General features: G+C 48.9%; 2 protein-coding genes and 1 pseudogene across 3 annotated transcripts in view; 1 reads left to right on the forward strand and 2 right to left on the reverse strand.

Annotated features, from left to right (window-relative positions):
* The window catches only part of FXYD6 (FXYD domain containing ion transport regulator 6), a 34,002-nt gene extending 29,762 nt beyond the window's left edge, over window positions 1–4,240 (reverse strand). For both annotated transcript variants that reach the window (XM_043481528.1, XM_043481527.1), the window contains exon 1: window positions 4,107–4,240. The gene's annotated coding sequence lies outside the window, so the exon portion shown is untranslated. The remainder of the gene's footprint in view (window positions 1–4,106) is intronic.
* On the reverse strand, window positions 3,804–4,913 carry LOC122449231 (proline and serine-rich protein 2-like). Its single transcript, XM_043480784.1, has 3 exons — window positions 4,730–4,913; window positions 4,107–4,540; window positions 3,804–3,959 (listed from the first exon to the last, which is right to left on the reverse strand). Exons 1-3 carry the CDS (start codon window positions 4,785–4,787, stop codon window positions 3,804–3,806), a joined length of 648 nt encoding a protein of 215 aa, XP_043336719.1. The 5' UTR covers window positions 4,788–4,913.
* Window positions 4,914–9,193: 4,280 nt separating this feature from the next.
* On the forward strand, window positions 9,194–26,139 carry LOC122449232 (annotated as a pseudogene).
* Window positions 26,140–26,644: the final 505 nt, after the last annotated feature.

Here is a 26,644-nt window from a genome sequence, read left to right on the forward strand (position 1 = left end):
TGGCTTTGCCCTCCAGCCACGTGAGGGTCACTGTCATTCTAACTAGCTCCTCCCTCGTCCCTGGCCCCAAATCAGAGCTTCTGAGCTGCAGCAGCCACATTCCCACGGCTGCAGCCTGGTCCCCTGGGCCCCAGCGCCCCTCCTGAGCCTCCCGCTCCCCCGCGCGTCTTTGTAACAAGTGTGTTCCTGTGTGGGCTCCAGGCTGACTTCATACTTTCCCAGGTCAGAGTCTCCCCGCCCCCCTTCCCATTCCAGGGCGGAGAAGATGCTGCCAAATGGGATCCAAGGTTTTGTCTCGGCCAGAGATATTCTGCTTCTCATCAGAGACAGACAGCCCTGACCAGCGCCTCCTGTCACGCTCTCCAGCTGCCCCAAGGCTGTCTGTCCAGAGGATTCATAGACCCAAGTGAATCTGGCCTCGTCCCTCCAGAGACCACATTTCCCAAGGCTCCACCAGGCCCCGGCTGTCATCCTGACAAAACAGACCAAGTGGACATGGTGTCCAGGAGGGGCCAGGGGCTGCAGCCTGGGAGAAAAGAACTCGGTCTCGGATTCTTGAGCATTTCCTGTCTCACAGGGTGAAAGGGGAGCGTTCTCAGGGGTGACCAGAGACCAGCCCCTTTCCTGCTCTGCTCAGTTACAACCCTGTGTTATAAAATTATAAGCACAGTTTGGCACCTGGAGAGAAAAGGGATCTTTTTCAAGACTGTATAATCTACACAAACTGGGAGTAAAACAAATGCCTTAGAAATCATGAAATCTGACCCCTCTACTGGCAGATGAGAAAACAGAGGTCTAAAATCTTGGAGGCTTTTAGGTTCCATCTGTGGTCAGGGAACTGAGATCTAGCATGCTGCGTGGTGTGGCCAAAACTAAAAAAATAAAATAAAATCATGGAGGCTTTCGGGTTCTATCTGTGGTCAGGGAACTAAGATCCAGCATGCTGCGTGGTGCGGCCAAAAACTAAAAAAATAATAAAATCGTGGAGGCTTTCAGTTGCTGGAGATCAGTCTAAGCCATTCCTGACTATCACCAGAAACCCAGTTTGCATCTAAAAGGGATATCTGTGATATGAACGCACTTCCCCTTGGAGCACAGCCAGGACTACACCTGGGTCTGCACCCCCAGGCTCTCCTGCTTTATGCGGCAGGCAGGGGCGGAGCCTCTCATAACGTCTGCATCCTCAGGTGTTCAGGCAGAAGCTGGTGAGTGATTTGTTAGACAGTGACTCCTGGGGACTGCCTGGCACAGTCTCCATCCAGATGGCTGCCAGCGAGGTCCGACGGGGTCAGGCTCTGACTTACAGGGATCTGATGCTCTGGCTTCCCTATGGCTGCGGGGAGTTTCCAGGGTCTAGAGAACTGCTTCTGCTCCCTCCTCTCCTGGCCACATTCTTCAAGAAAACAGAATGAAGCAGGCTTCCCATCCACTAGGGCACCCACACTTTGAAAGGGACCTGGTAGTCCCCAGATGATTGCTGGCAACAAAGGAAAAAAGGCAAGTGATGTGTGACAGGAAGTGTGGGGGGTCACAAATCCTGGCTGAAGAGTCAGAGGCCTCAGCCACAGTGGAGTGTGTGACCTCCATGCCTCAGTTTTCCCATTTGCATAATGTCCCAACTGGATGTCCCCCTTCCGGCTCTGAGAAATCTAGGATTCTGAGGTCAGGGACTGTGTCTTCCTCATGATCCTGGCAATGAACACATAGTAGGTACTTAAAGCAATTCACTGAATAATTGAATGAAAGGGGGCCCAAGTCAGTCCAAAGATCACAAGGTGGCCAGAAAGGAGACCCTGGCCTCCAGAGTCTACCACCAGACCCAGAGAGAAGCTACATGTCTTGGGAAAGCTCTAGCAATCCAGGAGCCCTTGGCAAACTGGCTTCCTAACCAAGACACACAGATGTGCTTAGAGGAACCAAGGAGAAAGCAGGAAAGTGTCCCTAGGGGATAGAGGGCAGCCTGGACACTCCTTCCCCGCCCACCATCACCCTACCACACTTTCTAAATACACCTGGCTCCTCTCTTGCCTGCTCCTCCTCCTCCCAACCCTCCTCCAGGCTTTGTCTCCTCTCCCTGCCCTCCCTGCTCTCCTAACAGTCACACCTTTCCTCCTTTCTTGGAGGAGGCTCAGAGCCTCAGCTTGTCTTGGAGCTGCCTGATCCCTTGTTAGGCAGGAAGGCTCAGGGGCAGAACTGAGATTCCTAGGAGGGGCCAGGAGCCTCAGGCTTTCTTAGGGTCCAGGCAGGTAGGAAGCAGTGTGGAGAGATTTAAATTCTGGTCCATGCCCAGCCTCTTGCATCTAGCACGAAGGAGAGGGGCTCCCCTTTGAGGGAGTCTGGAAATGCATCTCCCCCCATCTTCTGCAGAGTTCTCAGGGCAATGTTTCCTCCTAGCCTTTTTGAGCCTTCCCCTACACGCTCCTCCACAGAGCTGGATGAGGCAGGAAACCGCGCTCTCTCCTCCAGCTGGAGACCTGTTCAGAAGAAGTAGTGTGTGTGTGTGTGTGTGTGTGTGTGTGTGTGTGTGTGTGAAGGGAAGCAATGGTATATGTTATTGCTGGTCTGTGTGAAAACACACACAGTTCAATGACAGGTGTATGTGTAGCCTTGTGGGTTGTGTGCTGTGGTTTGATATATGCACGATGTATTTGGTGTGTACATGGTGTACATGTGATATGATATATGTGTGTGCTGTGCGTTTATGCAGTGTGTGTGGCAAGTAGGTGTGTGTCTGAGTGTGAGGGTGGTGTGACGAGCGTGCATGTTTGGGGTGTGTTTGTGATGTGTACTGTGTGTTGGGGGAGCTGGAGTGGCTAGGGGCAACATCAGTGTGAGGTGGGAGCTAGCATTTCAGGGTCTCCTACCCAGAGAAGTCAGGGATAATCAGTATCTAGGCAACCATGTTGGGGGGAGGGGAGGAGATATGGAGGTGAGGAATGGGCAGAAAAGGAGGGAGGCTGAGAATTGAAAAGGGGTTTCCATGGCAACTACTGGGCAGGTCACGTGAAAAAGGCCAAGGCAGAAAGAGATACAGACATCAGCGCATACACACGATGAGGGCCCTGGGACCCCAGAGTGGGGGCCCTTCCACGGGAGACATGGCTGCCCACTGATCCATCTCCAAACCTGGAAATCTGGGCCTAGGCAGAGCACGTGATGCCAAGAAGACAAAGGAAGTGGAGACAGAGGCCACACTGGCGGGGAGAAGCCCTGGAAGCCACAACCCCAGAGGCTGGATGTGGGCAGCGGGGGGTCTGGCCAGGCCCATTCTCCAAGCATGCCTGCTCCCTGCTCCCACCCTCGGGTGCTTCTTCCACCAGCCACCACTTGTAAGTGACCAGAAGCAAGTGCCAGGAGCCCCTTCCAACTCGGCAAGGAAGCCCAAGAGACACAATGGGGAAGGCTGTGCCAGGGCCAGCCCTGCTGGGGAAAGAGGGCAGGGTACCAGGAAAGGAGGGGATGGGGGTGGGGGGACCAGGGGCCCCCTGGAAGAAGCCAGGACGGGTTAGACAAGAGGAGAGGAACACTGATGCAGACACTCTCATGAACCCATGCCCTGGAACGCCAATCCTTTTTTTACCTGCCCCTCCTCCCGGTGCCCAATGCCCAGCCCCAGCTCCCTGTCCCCCAAGCGCCAAATCAGCAAGTCCCATTTTGCATGGCTCGTGTGTGCACACTCACAGCCAGCCACCTCCCCCCGTCTTCACAACCGCACACTCAAGTGTCAACAGCTCCCAAGTAACAAAGGGAAAACTATCCCCCACCCGCCCTGGTACGAGGAGAGCAGCCCTTTCCCCCTCTCCCTAAACCACAGCCCCAAGCTCCGAGCAGCAGCAAACGCCTTGTCCGAACAGCTTCATCCCCACCGCCACGTCCTGTCTCCCCCCTCGACGGCCCCTCTTCTCTTCCGACGCCCACCTCCCCTTTGGGTTTCCATCTCCTACCGGGTCTCCGCTGCCCTAGCGGTGTGCCTGGCGAGAACCGCTCACACCCACCGAAACAAACCTACCCTGGCAGCATCCTGGCGCCGCGCGATCGGTCCCCACCCCAGCCCCTCTCCCTCCCGGTTGGAGGAACCCAACTTCACCACCTCTGCAGCCGCTTACCTGCGCGGCGTGTCCCCTCCGAGACAATCCCAGGAGGACGAGTCGAGTCCGGAGGAGCCTGGGAGTGGCGAGGCTGGGGGAGGGCGGTGGGCGAGGCTTTCGCTGTTTTTCCCGCCTCCCCTGCTGGGAAGGGTGGGGGCGGGCTGGAGCGGCGGGTCCGGCTGGGGTGGGGAGTGGTGCGCGGGGGCTCGGCCGGGGCTGGGCTCTGGGGACCGCGGTGTCACCATCCGCCGGCCTCCGGGCAGCGTCGGCGCGCGGACCCCCTTCTCCTCGCCCGGCGCTGCCCGCCCCTCGAGCGCGCCGCCGCCGCTCCTGGGTGCGGGCGGGATTCAAAGGGCAGGCCGCTTGGAGAAGCAACAGGAGACGGCCGCCGCGGGGACGGGCCAGCGCGCGCGCGCATCCGCCGCCAGCTGTTGCTTTTTGGTTTTCCTCGGCTGAGGGTGGGCAGGGAGCAAGACAAACACGATGACAGAGCTAGGTCTCTCCGAAATAGTAAACCCGGGCGGGGTGGGAAGCGGGGAGGAGGGCGGGGAGGGGGACGGAAAAATACGAGAAAATAACCCAGCACCAGACACTGCAACCCACGTTCACTGGGAGGCTTGGCAGTTAAGGGGAAGGCGCACCTAAAGCATGAATGGCTGTGTCGTAGGCGCGCGCGCCGGCTCTGGCTGGAGTTGTCATTTTCAGCGAGAGCCCGGTGGGCTGCTGGAGGCGGGGGGTCGCCGGAACCACAGATTTGCAGCCCAGATCCTCCTCATCGGGGCCCCCTGTCCTGCCCCTGCAGGGTCACAGTACTGCCCCCGTCCCCAGTCCACTTCTCAGGTCCAAATTCGAGAACCACAAACCTTAATGAGGAGATTTAACTCCTAGCTCGGCCACTCCGCCCGTGATGCGACCTTGAGCACAGCGCTGAAGGGCGCTCTGGAGCCTCAGTTTCCTTCCTCGTGAAATGGCAGTGAGAACACTGACCTCCGGGGCTGAGCCCGGGCGCAGAGTGGGCGCCTAGCGAGCAGGCAGCTGCTCCGAGGAGCAGGGCCTGTAGGAAGGGCTCCAGGCCAGGTGCTGGCAGAAACCGCGGATACAGCGAGGGCTGGCCACTCGGTTGGTAGCCAGGAAGCCACGCTGCCGGCCATGAAGCTGCCCAGACGAGCCTGGAGGGGGACCGGGCAGGATGGAGCCGGGAATTCCTGGGAGAAGCTGTCCAAGCCATAGAGGGGCCACAGGGGCTTCCTCAAAGACCCTGTACCCTAGAACCACGGATACTGCCAGCCTTACCTCAACACTACCAGCCCTGGCCCTCAGTTTTCTCATTTCTGACGTGAAGGAGAGGGATTCGATAATCCAAAACCACCTTCCAGATGGACCCTCTGTGACTGAATTATCTGGAGAAATGGTCCAGTCTCAAAACCCCAAGGCAGAAAATAAACATGGGTTCCAGAAGGCTTTGCCCAGATGTGGAAGCCATGAGTGGCTACTGAGAAAGAGTAGGGAATGCTCGAGAGGACAAGACGCCTCCATGAGCACTGGACCTTGGACAGAGTGGACGCCTCACTCTGGCCCAGTCCCCAAAGTTCCTTGGGTGCCCATGAAAATCAAAGCTCTTTCATCAAAACCTGGCTCAGATCTCTCAGATCCGTGTGACTTTACACGCATTTGCCCCTGTCTGTTGCTCTACACATGAGCACTTGGTTCCAACTGCCCTTCTCCCTCTTCTCTTCGCTCTGCTCTGAGAGATGAAGCCACATCACTCACAAGGCCCGTGTCCTTCGCAGACGCGCTTGAGTGCTCCCAGCTGCTACCTCACTGTGTCGTTTTTCAGAGTTTCTCCTGGTGAGAACACTTCAGACCCCGGCTCTGCAAGTCTGTTTGGGAAAGGACAGGCCAGGGGAGCAGAACTCCAAAGCCATGCCACCTGTTAACACCAACCCTTTTCTTACCAGAGCATGCCATGGTGTTTGGCCAAATTACTCAGGTGCCTCAGGGCAGCAAAGAGCCACAGAGGAACAGTAGGAGCTGCATCATGTGTGGAAGGGCTGAAAATGTGCTTCTCCCCGGTCCATCCAGGGCCGCAGTGAGAGAGTTTGGGGTGACACAGCTATGGAGTCACACCCAAGCTTGTTCTGGCAGGAGTCCTGGCTCCCTTCTAGGAGAGGAAGAAACGCATCTAGCCCCTACGACACACGCGGATGTCAGTGAAAAAGGTCACCAACTGCCTCATTCTTTCCACACATTTATGGTATGAGGAGCTACTGGGCACTGAGCCCCGGGCCAAGCTCCAGGCTGCACAGTGAAAGAAAAGTCATGGTCCCTTGGAGCCAATGGGACTTCCCTGGTGGCTCAGCCGGTAAAAAATCTGCCTGCAATGTAGGAGCCCTGGGTTCGATTCCTGGGTCAGGGAGATCCCCTGGAGAAGGCAATGGCTACCCACTCCAGTCTCCTTGCCTGGAGAATTCCCTGGACAGAAGAGCCTGGTGGGCTACAATCCATGGGGTCACAAAAAGTCGGGCACAACTGAGAGACTAATACACACTAGAACCGATGGGTGAGGTAGAGATTTATCAAATAATCCCATGGATAAATGTGTCATTAAAATGGTTTTGAGCCCTGAAGAGGTAGCATTTGAGAAGCAAGCTGAAGGGTCAGGAGGTGTTATGGAGATGAGGTGAAGGAGCCAAGAGTTGGAGTGACAGGTGGGGTTGGGAAACGATGATTCTGACAGGGGAACAGAAGCCACATGTGCAAAGGCCCTGAGGCAGAAGGCACATGCCTGAAAGGAGCCGCTGTGGCTCTGGAACAGAAGAGACAGGCTGGAGAAGGATGCAGACGCCAGGCCAGGCAGGCCTGGTGGTTCCTGGGTGAATCCAACTCTTATTCTTAGGACAGTGGGAAACCTCTGAAGGGCCTTCAGAGAGCTGTTGCAAGCAAGAATTGGGGAGTGGCAGACTCTGCAGTGTGGGGGATCCCACAGTCAAAGGTGAGGAACTGTCAGGAGAGCAGGGCTCATGTGAAGCTGGGAAATGGGCCTGCACCCCAATGAAGGGAGCCCTGCATCTCCAGAGGCCAGGGAACAAGGAAAGAGCTGGGCGGGGGTACCCGGCCACAGTGACAGGAGGACGAGAAAGGACAGAAACCGTCTCTAAAACCCTCCCCACCCCCACCCCTCCAGAATAAGAGCCATGCCGAGACTTAAGGTTCGGAAGGGCAGTGTAACCATTTCGAGCTTACAGACTCACCTGTGCTTTAAAGCTGAGCGAAGTACTTTGCAATAGTGCCGCTAAGACCCCATGTGGATAGCACTTGCCCCCAGTTGCCTTGTCCTGTGGCAGACACAGACCTTCAGCATGTCAGCAACCCCGGTCACACGGCCATGGACAGCAAGCAGAGGGCCTGCAGGGAAAATTAAAAGAGCAAGACCAGAAGCCATCCGAGGAGACCCCTGGCCTTCCTAGCAGGTCCCTTTGGGTGCTGTTTCATCCTGGGGTGCAGACTGCAGGACCCAAATAGACCCTGCCCACCAGTTGTTTACTCTGGATCCATTTGTACTCATTCTGCTTTGTAGGAATTTGAAGGCATGCTATCCCAGACCTCAGACAAATGCTAAGCCCCCAGATCCTAAGACAGAACTATTTCCTAAGTCCTTGCTGAAAGAGTTCTGCTCACTTCAAAAGCACTCCTTGGTCATGCTCCCTTCCTCCTTTCCTGATCTTTCCCCAACTCTTCAGCTTCTCCCTCAAGCAGCTGCGTTGGGCTCTCTGTCCTCTGCTCTGCATTGTTCCTGGACAGTCCAATCCACGATCATGATTTTGCCGCGCACTTGGGGCTGATGACCCCCTCTCTCAGCCTGTTCCTTACCCCAGAAACCCGGAGGAGTTATCTCCAGGGGCTCAGCGGTACTCACACTGGATCCATCATCTGACCCCGCCCCCCCCCCCCCCCCCCCCGACCCCTGCCAGAGCTGATTCTCCTTCCCTGCTTTTCCTTGACTTTGGAAATGGTACTGCTCCAATACTGTTATCATCTGGAAAAGTGTGTGCCATCCTTGTGCCTCTCCCCCACTGCTTCTCTTCTAGGTCAGGCTCCATGGTGCCAGCCTCCCATTGGTGCGTCTGCCTCAGTCTCCCCACCCTTATGCCAATTCTTGTTTGAAAATTAGTTTCTACAACACTGATGTGATTCAAACCTTCCTAGGCTCCGATTCTCTACAAGTTAAAATCCAACTGCTTAAAATCCAGCATTCAGTCTTTACCACCCGACACCCACTTACCTTTTCTGCTTCATCTCCTGACCCATTCTCTGCCCTGCCTTCCCCGTCTTATCACTCTGGTCACCTCAGTCTTGGCAAATGCTCTTCCCCAGACCAACACAGCCACTCACAATTATTCAAATACCCTGCCTGCTTGCCTGCCCCTAAGCTTTTGTTCACATAATCTTCTCTGCTTAAGACATCCTGTCCCTCCCTTCTCTACTTAAATGAATTGCATCTACCATGCAAAGTGAAATTCAAATATCACCTTACTGAAATTAAAGCTGTCTTGTCCATGAGGTCATGGACGGCATTGTCTCTGCATCTATGCATGTACATACCATAGTCTGAATTTTTCTGTGTTTAATTTCATGTGTGCCACCTACCAATAAGGAGACAGCAGTTTGATCCCTGGGTCAGGAAGATCCCCTGGAGGAGGATGTGGCAACCTACTCCAGTATTCTTGCCAGAAAATCTCACGGACAGAGGAGCCTGGAGGGCTACAGTCCATGGGGCTGCAAAGAGTCAGACATGACTGAACACACACGCATGAGACCCTAGTAGAATGGGAACTCCTTGAGATCAGCCAGCCGTCTTACTCCATTTATACACCCCACTGTCTTGCATGGTGACCCACTTATAATACATTTAAGTGAATTACAGCTCATGATCCTACCCTAGGCCCCTCTCCAGATGCATTTTGAACACTTTCTTCTGTGATCTCTCTCCAGGCAGCAACCTTTCAGCTTAACCAAAGGGTCCTCAGAACTGGTTCCCTGAGCACTGGTACCCTGGGCCCAGACTACACCTGTGAGATGCATTTGCTTTGTTCTCTCGTCCCAAGATGAAGCGGGTAAGGAAGCTAGGGCTGGTGAGGCCCCAGGCAGAGGAGAGGAGGCCAGACTGCCGGGAGAGGAGGAACAGGTAACCCTGACATGACATTGGGATTGAAAAGCAGGACTTCACTGACTGTGGATGGAGCAGTAGAAACTGCAGAGGATGGCAGACACCACTGGTTTTCCAGACCAGGTCTGCTGCTGCTGCTAAGTCACTTCAGTCGTGTCTGACTCCTTGTGACCCTATGGACTGTAGCCTGCCAGGCTCCTCTGTCCGTGTCTTCTTTTCCCCTTCTATCAGAACTTTTTTCTAAATCAGGTCCAAGAGGTTTGGTTTATTTTTTATTTATTATTTTTGGCTGTATTGGATCTTGCTGCTTTACACAGGCTTTCTTTAGTTGCAGCGAGTGGGGGCCACTCTGCTGTGGTGTGCAGGCCTATTGTGGTGGCTTCTCTGGCTTCAGAGCACAGGCTCTGGGTGGGCGGGCCTCAGTAGTTGCAGCGTGCAGGCTCAGTAATTGGGGCTCACAGGCCCTGGAGCATGGGCTCAGTAGAGTTGTGGTACACGGCTCTAGTTGCTCCACAGCATATGGACTCCTCCTGGACCAGGGATCAAACCCATGTCCCCTGCGTTGGCAGGCAGACTGTTAATCCGCTGCACCACCAGGAAAGTCCTTGTTCAGTTTAAACTGCCAATTTTTCAATAACTAGGGGCATTCACATGATCCAGTTTTGGCCAAGGAGATGGGAACAGAATTATACTGAGGAAGAATTCTAAGAAAGACACAGTAATATGTCCCTTTTGCCCTTTGCCCTTTTCCATTTGTTCCTTCTTCTGTTCCCTTTCTTCTTCCTCATCTTCCTGCTCCTTCTTCCCCTCCTCTTTCTTTTTTCTAAATTAGACTATAGTTGATTTATAATATTGTGTTAATTTCTGGCATACAGCAAAGTGATTCAGTTATACATATATATGTACATACACGTATATGTATATGTACATATATGTATGTGTATATATATACACATGGCTTCCCCGGGTGGCTCAGTGGGTAAAGAACCTGGCCTGCAATGCAGGAACCGCAGGAGATACGGGTTCGATTCTTGGGTCAGGAAGATCCCCTGGAGGAGGGGGAGGGCACAGCAACCCACTCCAGTATTCTTGCCTGGAGAAACCCATGGACAGAGGAGCCTGGTGAGCTATAGTCCATAGGTCAAAAAGAGTCAGACATGACTGAAGCAACTGAGCATGCAAGTGTGTGTGTGTGTGTGTGTGTGTGTGTGTGTATACACACATATATACATGCATATATATATATACATATATATTCTTTTTCAGATTCTTGTCCATTATAATTTATTACAAGATATTGAATATAGTTCTCTGTGCTATCAGTAGCACTTTGTGGTTTATCTGTGTTATATATAGTAGAGGATTGATGCTCCAATGCTTTGACCACCTGATGGGGAGACCCAACTCATTAGAAAAGACCCTGATGCTGGGAAAGATTGAAGGCAGGAGGAGAAGGGGACGACAGAGGACGAGTTGGTTGGATGGCATTACCGACTCAATGGACATGAGTTTGAGCAAGCTTCAGGAGATAGTGAAGGACAGGGAAGCCTGGCGTGCTGCAGTCCATGGGGTCACAAAGAGTCAGACACGACTGAGCGACTGAACAACAAAATGTGTATGTTAATCTCAGACTCCTAATTTATCCCTCTCCTGCTTTTACCTTTGGTAACCATAAGTTTGTTTTCTATATCTTGTCCTTTTTTGGTCAGAAACACAAGTGTGATGCCTGGAGGTGAAGCAGCCATCTTGCAGCCATGAAGAAAAAAGTCTCCAACTCAGGATAGCAGAATAGAAAGAAAGGAAGCTAGAAGGAGCCATCAGCAACATCTGAATAACCTAATTCCAAAGTTCCTGTTATATGAGAAAACTCAGCTTCTAGTACATAAATTTTTTTTCCAGACTAAGTTTTTTTAAAAGATGAAGACAGGAGGATGGGGGTGGGGGGAAGTTTGTATAGGCCAGGCCTCCCCTCCTTCTATAAGCTCTGGGACTGCTGGAGGCTGTCAGCGGCTCTCCTCACCTCTATCAGAGGTGGCACCGGCTGACACCCCCACCCTGCCCCAAGTACATACATTGACTGTTACTGGTTTTCTGTTCCATGCAGCCAACACAATCCTAAGGGATACAAGTGGGGAGAGAAGCCTTTAATCACGAGAGAGCAGAAATTCAGCACAAGCCTTCCTGCCCTAGAAGACCTCTGCCTGCCACTCACAACCCCACAGGCACGTACCTGACACGTGCCAGCATATCAGAAACACAAATCTCAGCATCTCTCTTCTTGGAGTGGATCCTGCATGGTCCCTTTCCTTCGCTATCTTTATCCAGATCTTGATTTTTGGAAAGGGAAGAAAGCAAAGACAGTCAGGGCGGGGGAAGTCTGAAATAAAATCTCTCCCTATCTTCCCGCAGGAAAACTATGACATATGTCAGGAAACAAGGCATGCCAAAGCATGGATGAGATTTGTTTCTAAGTGAAAAATTCATCCCAATCCCATTAGTCTGGAAAACTTAAACTGCTGCCTGATTAACTTAAACTTGTCTTGTAAGCATGTAACGTCACCGTAAGGTGCAGATTTCTAATTATGAGCACACTTCTTCCAGAGCTGCTGGTTATTCAAATTGGAGCACATGATCACTCCTTCCCACCCCCCCAGCCTTTCCACTCTGCAACTATGCACCCATTTGTCCTTTCCTAGTGAATGCAAATGGGAGAAAACTGAGTGATGTTGCCCTTTGGATATAATGATGTCGGAAATTCAGTACATAATGGCTCCCTAGACAAGACCAGAATAGCTTCGTGTTTCTGTTTTCCCCATGCACAGAGGAACTGACAGCCTGTTAGCGTAAGCAGGCATCTGAACTCCCTGCCCCTCCCTGAGTTCCTGAAGCCAGCTTTCAGGCGAGAGACACTTGTTTATCATCATATACTTTCTTCCAACCCACTGGATCCGGGCTTGGAATAGAGGCTGCAGCTGAGTTTGGGGGCCAGGAAGAACCCTAAGGACCCAGCAGGCATCTCCATTCAGTCTATAAACCAGCTTTGCAAATAGGCAGTAACCCACTAGCCCAGACACGTTTGCCAGGCAAGTAAGACTGTTCTGAATCCACTTATTATTTTGTGCAGCCCCAATGTCATCTCCACCCCAAAGCCTGAGCTGGAGTTTAGGGGAAAAAAAATAAAAGTGATTTAGGGCTGGCAGATTGTTGAACTTCTGTACAAGGAAGTTTCACATGAAGCCTGAAGATTGACTGCCACGAGGGCAGAGGAGCTTCCATACAGGGCAAACTCGGGTGCCGATCAGCAACCTACAGTCTCCCAAAGAGGACCCAGCAGTAGCCAGAGGCCTGGCATCCTGGCCACTTGTGGTCATGGAGCCGCTGCCTCTCAGTCTGTTTATGATGGACTCTGTGTCCATCGAAAGCTCCCCTGTCAACCCTCCTGTAATTCACTTGTCTCTTTGATGATACTGTTCGTGTAATTGCCTCTCAGACCAGAGGCGTGTTTGATGTCTACCTTTTAAAGCATTATCTCTATTGATTTTCATTTGTCAGGCCTCGTATGGAAGCTTAGATGTAGTTAGTGGGAGGTGATGGGTATAAAATGTTCCCCATTCTGACCGTTTATTCTAACAGTAAACATTTATATAGCCCTTGGCACACAACTCCTTCCCGGCACCTTGTTAAAAAGAGAATCCACAGCTGTCTTCCTAAGTTTAACTCAGAACTTTCTTTCAGAATCAGAAGAAGGGTTGCAATGATTTCACCCAGGGAATAATCTAAGTTGTTTACCCTTACGTGGTGCCTACATTTTTAACCCTCTCCCCAACTAGCCAATATAACTGGGGTGTGTGTGTGTGTGCATGTGTGTGCTCAATCGTGTCTGACTCTTTGCAGCCCCTAGGACTGTAGCCCACCCGGCTTCTCTGTCCATATGATTTCCCAGGCAAGAATACTGGAGTCTGTTGCCATTTCCTTCCCCAGGGGATCTTTCTGACCCAGGGATTGAACTCACATCTCTTGCATCTCCTGCATTGGCAGGTGGATTCTTTACCACCGTGCCACCTGAGAACCCCTATAATTTCTGTATAATAGGTACTTGTTGAATGCAAAAGATGGGAATGAAATTGACAGAGGAAACCACTACACAGCAATAATTAGTTCCCATGTAGGTGCTGTGAGGCAGTCTGAAGTTGTTTCTTGTCTGACAGCAAGGAGAAAAGGAGAGACAAAAGCAGGCTCCCTGAGACACAGTTCACAGATGTTTGGCCCAGCAAATTCATCTGGAGACTATTTTTTAAATTATGGTAAATTGTGTTTCCAAAGATGGCCTCTCCCTTCCCACAGGCTCATCTGCAGTAAACTTCTGTTACTCCTCCCACTGAGAAGTGGGGTCTCTTTTCTCCCCACTTTCAATCTGGGCTGGCTCTGTGGTTTGGTGTGAGCAATGGGAAGAGGCAGAACTACATCGTGTAACTTTCTAGACTGGGCCTTAAGAGGCCTGCAACTTCTGCCTTAAATATTTAGAATGCCACCTCTTAGAAGCCTACTACTGTCTTGGAAGAAGTCAGACTACCCAGGAGGGAGAGAGAGACACCACGTGGACATGCCTAGCCTAGCTGAGCTCCCAGCTGAAAGCAGTCCCTTGAGTGACACTTGACCACAGACCTCTGAGTGGGGGCCCTGCCAGAATTCCTGCTCCTCAGATGAGTAAGTGAAATCGTTGTTGTCTGAAACAGAAAATTTGGTGAGCATACTGTCGTATTGTTTTCAGAAGATTTGCAATCCCGATGATAGTGTAAAACCCATAACCTTGATGGAGAAGGAAGGCAATTTAATATTTCACCCGGATCCAAAGGTGCATCAAATTAAAGGACAGCTCCAACTGGCAAACAGGTGTTTCATGATGGTATTCAAGGAGAAGTGGCTGGTGATGGACAATTCAGAAATGCTTCCCCGAAAGGTGGATGGTTCTTTAAAAAGTTTCAGGTCACAACCATTGCAGAAAACACTGATGCCCAACATGCTGGTTCTCAGTCCAGGAAATGTGGGTCTTCCAGGTATTAAAATAATAATAAACAAGCAAGCGAACAGAAAATTTGGGAGCATTTTGTTTTGCAGCCATAGATGACTAAAACAAGATGACTGGGCCCAACCCCAAACCCACGGATCAGATTCTCCAGGGCTGCAACCTGGGCATCAGCGTCTTTACAGACCCTCCCTGGCGCTGAGAAAGAGAGCTGGGTCTCCCCCTAACTCCTCCCGTGGCACTTCATCCATGGCTCATGGACTCAGTGGGTCGAAGCTTCAGGAAGCCAGGCCAGAGACACAGGGTGAGAGAGATCAGACAGCCTTAGAAAGGCAGAGTCCTGAAAAAACAGGGCATAAGGGATTTCCCCGAGGACAGCCCTGAACTTGACACAGGAGGAGAGTCAAAGGAAACAAGGCCATGGAATATTTGAGTGGGATGGGACCTCAGAGAACATTTTGTAAATTGGGACCCAAAGGCCCAGAGAGGAGAACTGACTGACTCAAAGTCACAGAGCTTGTTAGTGGTCTAGTGGGGACCAGAGTGAGGTCTCCTGAGTACCGGCATATCCTTCTTCCCTTGCCCAACCCATCTCTAGGGGTTCCAGGGTCCTGAGGAGATGAGAAAACTCACACTTTCCTAAAGGCAAGGAAACTGTTTAAAAATATTAACTAAGCTGTGTATTTACGAGTGCCAATTATTAATATCCCAGTTAAAGTGGAAATACCAAAATCCTCCAAGAGAAGGATCAGAGTAAGAAGCGGAACTAATCAAGGATGTCTTGCTGGAAGACTGGTGTGGAGCTGGGGTGGGAAAAGAGGCGGCTGAGGCTCAGAGGTTGAAAAAGAGATGTGAGGGAGGTGCGGACGGATGCACTTGGCAGATTCAGGAGTCCTGCCAGGAAGGCGCAGGGGTTTGTAAGTTTCCATGTGGAGCCTGTTTTTCTTATCAGCAGAGGAGAGAGAGGAGTGACTGGCTGGTGCCCAAGCTGGAGGACTGGACACAGACTTCCTGAGCACCCAGCCTGGCCCTGCTGTGCTGATAAGAAAATTGAGCAGGGCCTGGGAGAGGACCAGCTCCAGGGGCTGAATCAGTGAGGCTGAGGGCTTCTGAATTTGGTGTCAGGCGTCTGTTTTCAGCCCCTTTCTCCACTGAAAGTCCAGCGCCCCCCCCCCCAACCTTCATCATTAGGGGAGGCTCAGAGACATCACCCAACTGATGTTTCTTTTCAGTTTCCCATTCTTTCCTAAGAACTGCTGGGCATGGAGCACACAATTTAAATGTTCCCCACTGCCCTTGGCCAGGATTTAACGAGAGAAGGGATTTTACCCGTAGTAGGACAGGTCAGGGCTTTCCAGGTGAAGCTAGTGGTAAAGAATCCCCCTGCAATGCAGGAGACTTGGGTTTGATCCCTGGGCCAGGACGATTCCCCTGGAGGAGGGCATGGCAACCCACTCCAGTATTCTTGCCTGGAGAATCCCATGGACAGAGGAGCCTGGCAGGCTATGGTCCGTAGGGGTCAAGAAGAGCCGGACACAACTGAAGTAACAGCACACACATATGCATGCAGAAGAGGCCAGTGCCAGGTAGAGGGATGAACTCCCCTGGGATCAGAGTGAGCAAAAGAGCGAGACTGGTAAATTTACTTCCTTGGCAAATAATTCCTGCTCAGCAGGGAGATCCACAATGCTGTCTGCAGTTTCCATGCCAAAGAACAGGTTCTTCTGGAAGACCATGAACTGGTTGCAGAATAAGCATGGATAGTCACTAATTAGAATTGAGTGCTGTTATCTGTCTTAAGCAAGTTTGTTAACTTCTCCGAGCACCTATTTCCTCACTTGTGAGGGTATTTTTTTTTTAGATTTTTTTTTTAATGTGGATCATTTAAAAAAATCTTTATTGAATTGGTTACCGTATTGCTTTGTTTTTTGTTATGCTTTTTGGCCACGAAGGTATGTGGGATCATAGCTTCCCAACCAGGGATCAGGCCCACATCCCCTGCACTGGAAGACAAAGTCTTAACCACTGGACCACCAGAGAAGTCCCTGAAGATGTATTATTGATGGTCTCTATCCTATGGGGTCATTATGAAGATTGGTAGGGAAAATATGTATAAAATACCTACCGCAGTGCTTGGTGATGACAACTGCTCAATAAACATTTGTCTCTTGACTTTCCTGTGCTGACCACACACACTTCGACCAGCTCTAACAGACAACCGTAACTGACACCTCTCTTGGACCTGGGGTGTACCAGGCAGGTAACTAGGCACGTCCTACTCCTTCCCACACAACAGCCTCGAGTGCCAGGGGTTACCGATCCCCATTTTCCCCTGACCCTCTTTGCAGTGAACTCTACCCTGTAGCAGATCACTGAGCCAAAAAGTCCTAGCAGATGCAAAGAGGCAGGACAGCAGTGACGGCAGGGTCTGAGGGATGCGCACTGCTCTGACCCGTGTGCCCCTGCAGATCGCCAGGAAACTGGGTGTTCCAGGAGGGGTGACCCCACCCCTATCTGGAGGACCACTGATCCATCCAGTGTAACTCATCAAGATGGTTTGGAGAGTGACCGAGAGGACTGAATGCCTTTTTCTGGTCTCTGGAGAGCCTTCGGGAGGTAATACAAATACCAACAGCCAATGTTAACTGAGCCTGTACCACAGGCCTAGCACAGCCCTGATGAGTCCGCATACGTCCTCTTCATTTCTGATACACGCAGGGGTGAGCGGCAGCTGAAAGCGAGAACTTAGTTCCCTGACCAGGAATTGAACTCTGGTCACCTGGGTGGAAACCTGGAATCCTAACCACTACACCAAGGGCCAACAGTTAGAGTCTACATCCCCAGTCCTCATCTGCCTTGAGAGGAAAAATCTAACAAGGATATAGACAGTATAAAGGAAAGGAAAGTGTTTATTAGGAAAGCACAGTACATACAGAAAGACACATGCGCAAACTCAGCAAGAGAGTACAGAGTCACACCTTTGGGAAGTTTAAATCCTTTATTAGAGGGCAGTCTTCCAGGTCTTTGTTTTTCTCTTGGCCAACTGTCTTTCTTTGCCCCATAGCTAATTTGTCTCAGGACCCTCTCCTGGGTGTGCACGTATCCTCAGCCAAGATGGATTTCAGTGCAAGGGCGTCTGGGTGTGTGGAGGGGGATGACGAGACTTACTATTGTTGTAACCATGCGTTATGGGAAACAAACTCACTCAGAAGGACAATGAAGATAGTGGAGTGCAGTTTATTACACCGGTGGGCCTAAGGTAGAGTCTCCTCTTAGCCAAGGACCCTGACCAGTTTTTGTGAAAACCTTATATACCCTAAGTGTACTTGCTCAAACCCACCTTCCCAAACTCCTTGAAACTAGTCTGGACAAGGTAAAAGAGAGATACGATCAAAGTTAACCCATGATTCATGTGCCATAAGCCTAGATAGTTAAACAGTGGAGGTTTATCAATAGGCCAGTGGTCATATCCTGATAAACATGATGGAATTTACGACTTTGTTCTGTTACAGAGATAATTAGCATATTCTTTTAGGCAACGGAGAGTCCAAGTACAAGTCCTGAGGCTCTTTTATCCAGGGGGTCTGGTTTTCCATTGGTATGCCATTTCTATAGACACCGGGCACAAAGTTCAGAGTCCATTGGGAGGGTGACCATGCGTGTACCTAATGTCCGCAGCCTGGCGTTAGATGGAGTCCAGCTCTGTCTGTTTCCTCCTTCACTATGGTCTGGCACCCCCGGCCTTTTTGACCCCATGGAGTTTTCTGCACATGTGTAGTGTCTCTTGCCCCAAGGATGGGAAATATGTGACCTCTACATGTTTTAAACAGGGCTTAGTCCCTCTCTGTTCCTGCCAGAAAGTGTCCAGGGTCAGGCTATTTAGCCTATTCCAGTTGTTTTTGCAGCAGAGTACAGTCAGGAGACTGGTCATAAATATGGAGCATGGAGCCCACTTGTCTCTTGTCTCAGGAAAAGTAAACAGGAGGCTGGTAGTAAGCGTCCAATCTGGAGCCTATCCCTTTCTTCCTCAAGAAGTGTGAACAGGGGACTTTTGGAAATGTCTAGCCTGAGCCCATCTCTCTCCTCTCTCACCCTCATTTAATCCGCACAACAGCCTTGCAATACAGATCCTTTTTCTGTCACCGTTTCTCAGACATGGAAACTGAACCTAAAGAATGAAACAACCTTCCCAAAGTTGCTCAGTTGATCAGTCGCAGAGCCAGGACCCAAATCCAGGTGCAAAGCAGATGTTTGTTTGGGGTTTGTTTGGTGAAGATGCAACCTTAGCTCATAGCCTTCAGGGGTTCTACACTCCTGGCCACTTCTCCCCATGAGGAGACCAGGCTCCCCAGGTCTCCCACAATGCTTTATCCATGACAGAAGGACACCTTCTCACAACCACCAGCCACCCCCCACCACCCCGACCCCTGCCCTGTATTGGACTGAGGCCCTGCCCCCCACAACCCCCACCCCTACCCCCACCCCCAGCCCTTTCTGTCACTCTGCATGCAGAGTCATTCGCCAGGGATAGGCAGGAAACTGCTTTCTTTGTCCCAGCAACCTGTTTAGGGGAAGTACTGAGAGGCTTTTTTTCCACTCCAAACAGGCCATCTCTCTGGCTGTCCCATTGTGAAATTCCTGCTTCCTGCACTGTTGAGATTAGATTTCTGTCTGTGATCAAAGAAGAGTGGCTTGTGGCTGTTCTATGCAGAGACTGGTAAGAAATAGGCACTTGGCTGGAGATGCATTTGGCTGCTGTCATTATTGTCATCATTTGAGATCTGCTGAGTGCCCCAGAGTGCCTGCCCTAGACTTGGGAGTACTCAGAGAGGACAAAGTCAAGAGAGATGGAGTGAGCTTCCTGCTGCCAGGATGCCTACATGCAAATCTCCACCTGCAAGTCAAATATCCCAAAGCCTGGTGCACACAGATGTGTTCAGATAAACTCATCCTGTAGGAGGAGTTCGAGAGTGTAAGCAAGCGTTTAACCAGCTTTGTTAAAACAGAGCACTGCACTCCACCCCCAGGGGACCGCACTCTGAGAACCAGCGCACTAACAATGCATGTACCAATAGCACTGAGGTACCCACACATGTGTTCCAATGCATGTACATGCACAGACATAACTTGCTCATAACTTGCTACCTCTTCAGCGTCCTCTGGCCCCACTCTCCCCTTCAGTCTTTGGGCTTCAGCTTCTCCAGCCTTCTCTGCATTCTTCAAGTCCTGCTCCTCCTACCTCAGGAGGAAAAAGATAGGAGAGCAACCAATCGAGGCAGAAATGCTCCTGTGTGGTGTGGGCAAGTGTAGAAAAAAGATGCTTCCCACCTATCAGCAAACAGAGGATGTTATGGCCAGGAAGCCACTGCAGCCACCCTGCCGGTGTGCCCTGAGGGAACTCAGGATGGAGACAAACTGGCTGCTGGCCGTCAAGCCATCAGCCTCTGTAGCTGCTCCCAGCTGACACTGAGGGGATTCAGGATGGAAAAGAACAGGATACTGACCCTATATAATATATATAAGGTACATATCAAAGGAATGATTTTTTTTTCCTTTTTGCTGCTTGGCATGCAGGATCTTCATCATGTGAGATATTAGTTCCCTGATCAGGAATGGAACCCATCCCCCCTGCCGTGGAGGCACAGAGTCTTACACTGGACCACTGGGTACGTTCCCAAAGGAACGATTTCATTAAGCTAAACTCTTGCATCTTTCCATACAGAGTAAATAGCTAAAGTTCTGGGATAACAGACTTAGACACTGTGGAGGTGTAGAAGTTAAACAAACTCTTCTGAAAAACAGCGTAGCATTTTCAGTAAATACATAGACAGCCCTACTTACAGGAATGTACCTTTAGATCATTGCTTCAAAATGAAGCATGCACAAAGAAATTTATGACGTTAGTGTTTGTAAAATCAAAATCTGAAAACTAACTATCCTATTTGAACATCATCTAATTAAATTGGTACATGGATACTATGGGGGCTTCCCAGGCAGCACTAGTGGTAAAGAACCCACCTGCCAAGCAGATGACATAAGAGACTCGGATTCAATCCCTGGGTTGGGAAGATCCCCTGGAGGAGGGCCTGGCAACTCCACTCCAGTATTCTTGCCTGGATGATTCCATTGGCAAAGGGATGTGGAGGGCTACAATCCATGAGGATGCAAACAGTCAGACACGACTAAGCACACACACACACACACACATACTATGGAGTATTCTACAGTTATTAAAGCTGATAATATCCACCCCCTTGGGGAAGATGTATATCTCTTATTGCTGAGAATAAAAGGAACCAAAATACAAAATAATCTGTAAAATATGACCCCACTCATAAAAAATTGTAGACCTCTCGCTATGAATGCATAGAGAGTATTCTAGAAAGATTTTACCAAAGTGCCAAAAATATATACTTCTAGATGGTGAGATTTAAAGTGATTTCTACTTTCTTCTTTGCAGTAGTACCCACTATTATAATAGTTGTTGAGTAATTAAATGAGATCATAAACTGATGATGTGGAGAGTTTATGCTTGACACATAAACGGTACCTTTTATATATATTATTTTATAGTTTTTAGGATTGTTTGGATTTTTTAAAATAAATGCTCCTATAGTGAGAAATCCCTGTAGGAGGACATGGCAACCCTCTCCAGTATTCTTGTCTGGAGAATCCCCATGGACAGAGGAGCCTGGGGGCTGCAGCCCATTGGGTCTCAAAGAGTCAGACAGGACTGAGCGACTAAGCACAGCCCAGCACACAGTGAGAATTAAATTACAAAGTTACAAACACAGTCAAGCTTTAAAAGAAAGAGGCCAGAGTAGAAAGGGGCGGGGAGGGGATGCCATGATGTGTGTGTGTGTCCCCCACCCCAACCACAAGTCCTGCTCCCAGCATTCAATGCAGTCCTTGGACTAGTGAGTGCTGGTGACAATGTGTTGAATCCAGCAGAATTTGGGGCATCTATTAATCCTGTTAGAAGGATTATCAGAAAGAACTTGCTGGAGTTCTGATCTCTAGTCCCAGCCTCAAAGCAGACCCCACCCAGATTTCGTCTCTAATATTGAAACTCTTGGCCATGCTTCCCCAATCCCAGGCAGAATGATCGATGTGTTTCTTACGAGACATAGAGCTCTGGCTGGCGATACATCAAGCCCAGGACGTTAAGAAATGCAAATTCCCAATCACTCTTCTTTCTCCCACCCACTGAGCTCTTCATTAAACTGCAATTAAATTAGCATCCCTCTTCTTCAACGAGACCCAGCATCACCACATAAAGCTGACAGCCTTAGCCCTCTACACAGCTGAGATTGTTCACTTTTTCCTGAGGGTCAGCAGGGAGGATGAGATCAAGATGTGGCTCCAGCAGAATTTCCAGAAAGTGCCTATCCAAAACCAGTACCCATGGATGTCCCTTTTTCGTCTTGCTGTATGGTCTAGTCTGTACACGTGTGCTAAGTCGCTTCAGTCATGTCCGACTCTGCAGCTGCCTGCTCTGTAGACTGCCAGGCTCCTGTGTCCATGGGATTCCCCAGGTAAGAACACTGGAGTGGATTGTCATGCCCTCCTCCAGGGGACCTTCCTGAACCGGGATCAAACCCCTGTCTCTTAGGTGTCCTGCATTCCTAGGCAGGTTCTTTACCACTAGCGCCACCTAGGAACTCCCATGGTCTAATGCAGCTGTCCTCAAAGTGTCCCCAGAAGGTGTCCTGAGACTTTTCAGGGGGTCAGCAGTGTCAAAACTATTTTCATAATAATGCTGTGATGCCATTTGCCTTTTTCACCGTGTTGACTTGGCACCAATGATACGAAAGTAATGGTAAGCAAAACTATCACGAATTAAGGCTGCTTACCACAAATTGAGGCCACAGCACCAAACTGCATATACCAAACTGTGTGCATAGTCACTGTGTCCTTCACCAGCTCACACTTGCCAGATTTTAAGAGCGTCTTTGATGAAGTGGTAACAGTAGTGTGCCTGCTGAGTCATGTCCGACTCTTTACAACCCCATGGACTGGAGCCCACCAAGTTCCTCTGTCCATGGGATTCTCCAGGTCCAGGCAAGAATACCAGAGTGGGTTGCTATTTCCTTCTCCAGGGGATCCTCCCAACCCAGGAATTGAACCAGTGTCTCTTCTACCTTCTGCATTGGCTGGCAGATTCCTTACTGCTGAGCCACCAGGGAAGCCCCTCAACGAACTGGTAGAAATTATTAATTATTTAAAAGTATTCATTACTTAGTCTCAATCCTGAATACATGTCTTTTTAGTACTCAGTGTGAAAAATGGTAAGTGTGAACAAGGCACTTTAGGTGTATCCCAAAGTGCTAAGTTGTCCTGAGGAAAAACACTTGCATTTTTGAGCTGCAAGCTGAACTAGCCACTTTTTTCATGAAATATCATTTTTCCTTTAATGAAAACTAACAGACAGATGGCTATTTAGACTTGATAGTTGGCAATCACTTTCTCAAAAATGAACAAAATTAGCTTGTCACAGCAAGGAAAATAGCAGACAATACTGACAATATTTGTTGCTAGGGACAGAACTTAAGCTCGCAATTGAAAATTAGAATTTTGGAAAATTGTGCATCCTTCCCCATGGGCTTGACTGATTTCCAACCCTTAAATACTCTTCTAATGAGAGCAGTAGTGATATTAACACAAATTATTTTTGGTATTGTATAATGAAATATGTCAGCATTTGGAAGATGTTCATAACTCAGAATCAGTATTTTCCAAATGACAAATTCATTATGTTACAAAATTAGACATGGGTCAAAGACTCATTCAGGGCTTTCCAGGTGGCTCAGTGTTAAAGAATGCACCTGCAAAGCAGGAAACGCGGGTTCGATCCCTGGGTCAGGAAGATCCCCTGGGGAAGGAAATGGCAATCCACTCTAATATTCTTGTCCGGAGAATTGCATGGAGAGAAGAGCCTGGTGGGCTACAGTCCATGGGGTCACAAAGAGTTGGACACAACTGAGTGACTAAACAACGACAAAAGACCCATTCAGAGTGCAACATAGACCAGAGATTTTAAAGTAACTGAGTAAAAAAGTTCATTGACATTTTCGATTCCACATTGCAGCTGACCTTTAAGAAACTGCCACTTGTCAAGTCTGAGTACACCAAGTATCAAAAGTATTCATAATTATCTGAAAGGCTAATAAAATATATTTCCACTTTCCAACTCTATATTTGTATAATATTGAATTCTTTGTGTATTTCAACCAAAACAGCATATCACAACAGACTGAACACTGAAGGAAGAATGAGAACCCAGCTCTTTCATTAAGCCAGACATTAAAAACAGTTGCAAAAATGTAAAACAATGTCACTCATCTCCCGCTCTTTTGTTTAAAAATATTATTTCAGTGAAAACATTGTTTTTGTTAATATTTAATTACTTAGTTATAAATATAATGAAATGGGAACAAGATCTGTATGCTAAAAACTAAAAAAATCTAGATGAAGGAAATCAAGGAAAATCTAAATAAATGGATAGACACGTCATGTTCACGGTTTGGAAGACTCAGTGGTTAACATGTTAATTCTCTCCCAGCTGATTGTAGATTTACACAATCACAATCGAAATTCCAACAGGCTTCTTTATAGATCTAAGCAAACTGGTTCTAAAACTTCTATGGAAATGTAAAGAGCTAGAATAACCAAAATGATGTTGAAAAAGAACAGACTTGGAAGACTCATCCTGCCAGCTGTAAGACATACTATGTTCCTACTGTTGAGTCACTCAGTTGTGTCTGACTCTTTCATGATCCCATGGACTGTAGCTGGCCAGTCCATGGGATTTTTCAGGTAAGAATACTGGAGTGTATTGCCATTTCCTTCTCCAGGGGGTCTTCCTGACCCAGGGATCGAACCCATGTCTCCTTCATTAGCAGGCAGATTCCTTACCACTGAGTCACCTGGGAAGCCCAAGACGTACTATAAGACAGGGTGGCACTGGTCAAGGATAGACACATAGATCGGGGTTTCCCTGATGGCTCAGTTGGTAAAGAATCCACCTGCAATGCAGGAGACCCTGGTTCGATTCCTGGGTCAGGAAGATACGCTGGAGAAGGGATAGGCTACCCACTCTAGTATTCTTGGGCTTCCCTTGTGGCTCAGCTGGTAAAGAATCCGCCTGCAATGCGGGAGACCTGGGTTCGATCCCTGGGTTGGGAAGATCCCCTGGAGAAGGGAAAGGCTACCAACTCCAGTATTCTAGCCTGGAGAATTCCATGGACGGTATTGTCCATGGGGTCGCAAAGAGTCAGACACAACTGAGTGACTTTCACTTTCAGACACATAGATCAACAGAACAGAATAAAGTCTAGAAATACACTTGCACAAACATGCTCCATTGATTTTTTACAAAATGCAAAGACAATTGGATAGGAAAAGTACAGTCTTTTCAACAAAAGATGCTAGAACAACCTGGCATTCATTTGCAAACAAAGAAACAAACAAACAAAAAAGTAGACCTCAATCTATAACTCAATGATATCCAAAAAGTAACTCCAAATGCTTCTCGGGTTCAAGTGTAAAATTTCAAACAAAATTCTTAAGAGAAAATATCAGTAAAAGATCTTCTTGCACTTGGATTTGGCAGAGTTCTTAGCACAGTCCTATAAAAAAAAAACCTGATAAATTGGAATTCACCAAATTAAAAACTTGTTTTGTAACAACACAATTAAGAGAACAAAAAGGCTGGTCATATGCGGAGAAAATATTTACAGATCATATATTCAGCAAAGACTAGTATTTGAACTATGTAAAGAACGCTCAGGACTTCCCTAGTAGTCCAATGCTTAAGACTCTGAGCTGCCCGTCCAGGGGATGCGGGTCAGATCCCTGGTCAGGGAACTAAGATCCCACATGCTGCCTGGCATGGCCAAAAAATAAAGATAAATACATAAATCTTTAAAAAGAAAAGAACTCTCAAAACTCAACAATAAGAAACAAACCAACAAACAGGCAAAGGATCTGAACAGGAATTTCACTGAAGACGACAGGTAGATGACAAATAACACATAAAAACATGCTCAATATCCTTAGTCATCAGAGAAATGCAAGTTAAAACCACAATGAGATGCCATTGCACACCTATTAGAAGAGCTGCAATAAAAAATTCTGACAACACCAAGAACTGGAGAGGATACAGAGAAACCAGAACTCTCTCTTTTTTATTGGAGTATAATTGCTTTACAGTGTTGGTTTAGTTTCGGCTGTACAATGAAGTGAATGAACCACATATATGCATACGTCTCTTCTTCCTTGGATTTCCCCCCTTTTAGGTCACCGCAGAGCACTGGGTGGAGTTCCCCGTGTTATACAGTAGATTCTCGTTAGTTACCTATTTTATACATGGAGCAACTAGAACTCTCACGCAGCAGGTGGAAATGTAAAAAGGTACAGCCCCTTGAAAACAGCCTGGTAGCTTCTTACAGAGTTAAACATACGATAACCATAATGGGCGGCGACCTCGGACGGCGGACCGCATCAGCCGGGCGCGGCGGCGTGGAGCCCAGCCGCGGCAGTGCCGCTGCTTCGCGGAACCCGCCACTGGGCCCAGCGCCTATTTGCCTCACAGACTGAGGGGGAGCTCACAGTGACCCAAATTCACAAAGAAAAGTTTCTTTGAGCTACAGCTATCAAAGTCACTGACATTTCAGGAGGCTGTGGGGCAATGTATGAAATTAAAATTCAATCAGAAGAATTTAAAGAGAAGAGAATTGTTCAGCAGCACCAGATGGTTAATCAGGCACTAAAAGAAGAAATCAAAGATATGCACGGATTGCGGATATTTACCTCTGTCCCCAAATACTGACCATACTCCGGCTGCGTTGATGCTGCTGCTAAAACTATGGATGAATCTTACTACCACCGTTCTTTCCTCAGCATATGACAAAAAGTTTATATATTTTGTTCATAGACGTTTTCATATTGTAATCATAGAAGAATATGGTATCTACTTAGATATTAAATTAAAGGCAACAACAACAACAAATAAAAGATAACCATAATGTCAGGCTTCCCAGGAGGCGCTCGTGGTAAAGAACCCAGCTGCCAATGCAGGAGACATAAGAGATGCAAGTTTGATCCCTAGTTCAGGAAGATCTCCTGGAGGAAGGCAAGGCAACCTACTCCAGTATTCTTGCCTGGAGAATCCCATGGACAGAGGAGCCTGGCAGTCTCCTTACAGTCTGTAAGGTCGCAAAGAGACAGACAAGACTGAAGCGACTTGGCATGCATGCATGCGTGCAACCATGATATCACCTAGGGTAATTTATCGTAGAGAATGAAAACTTAGGTTCACATGATAATCTGTATACCACCATTGAGATCTGTGGTGATCTTGAT

The sequence above is a fragment of the Cervus canadensis genome, chromosome 11 (assembly GCF_019320065.1).
Source record: "Cervus canadensis isolate Bull #8, Minnesota chromosome 11, ASM1932006v1, whole genome shotgun sequence".
NCBI lineage: Eukaryota > Metazoa > Chordata > Mammalia > Artiodactyla > Cervidae > Cervus > Cervus canadensis.

Coding starts and splice junctions, on each gene's coding strand:
- LOC122449231 (XM_043480784.1), bottom strand. CDS start 4,787: ATGACAACTCCAGCCAGAGCCGGCGCGCGCGCCTACGACACAGCCATT. Junction 4,541..4,729: donor CACAGCCATTCATGCTTTAG/GTGCGCCTTCCC, acceptor GCCCACCCTCAG/CCGAGGAAAACCAAAAAGCA. Junction 3,960..4,106: donor GGAGGGGACACGCCGCGCAG/GTAAGCGGCTGC, acceptor GCACACCGCTAG/GGCAGCGGAGACCCGGTAGG.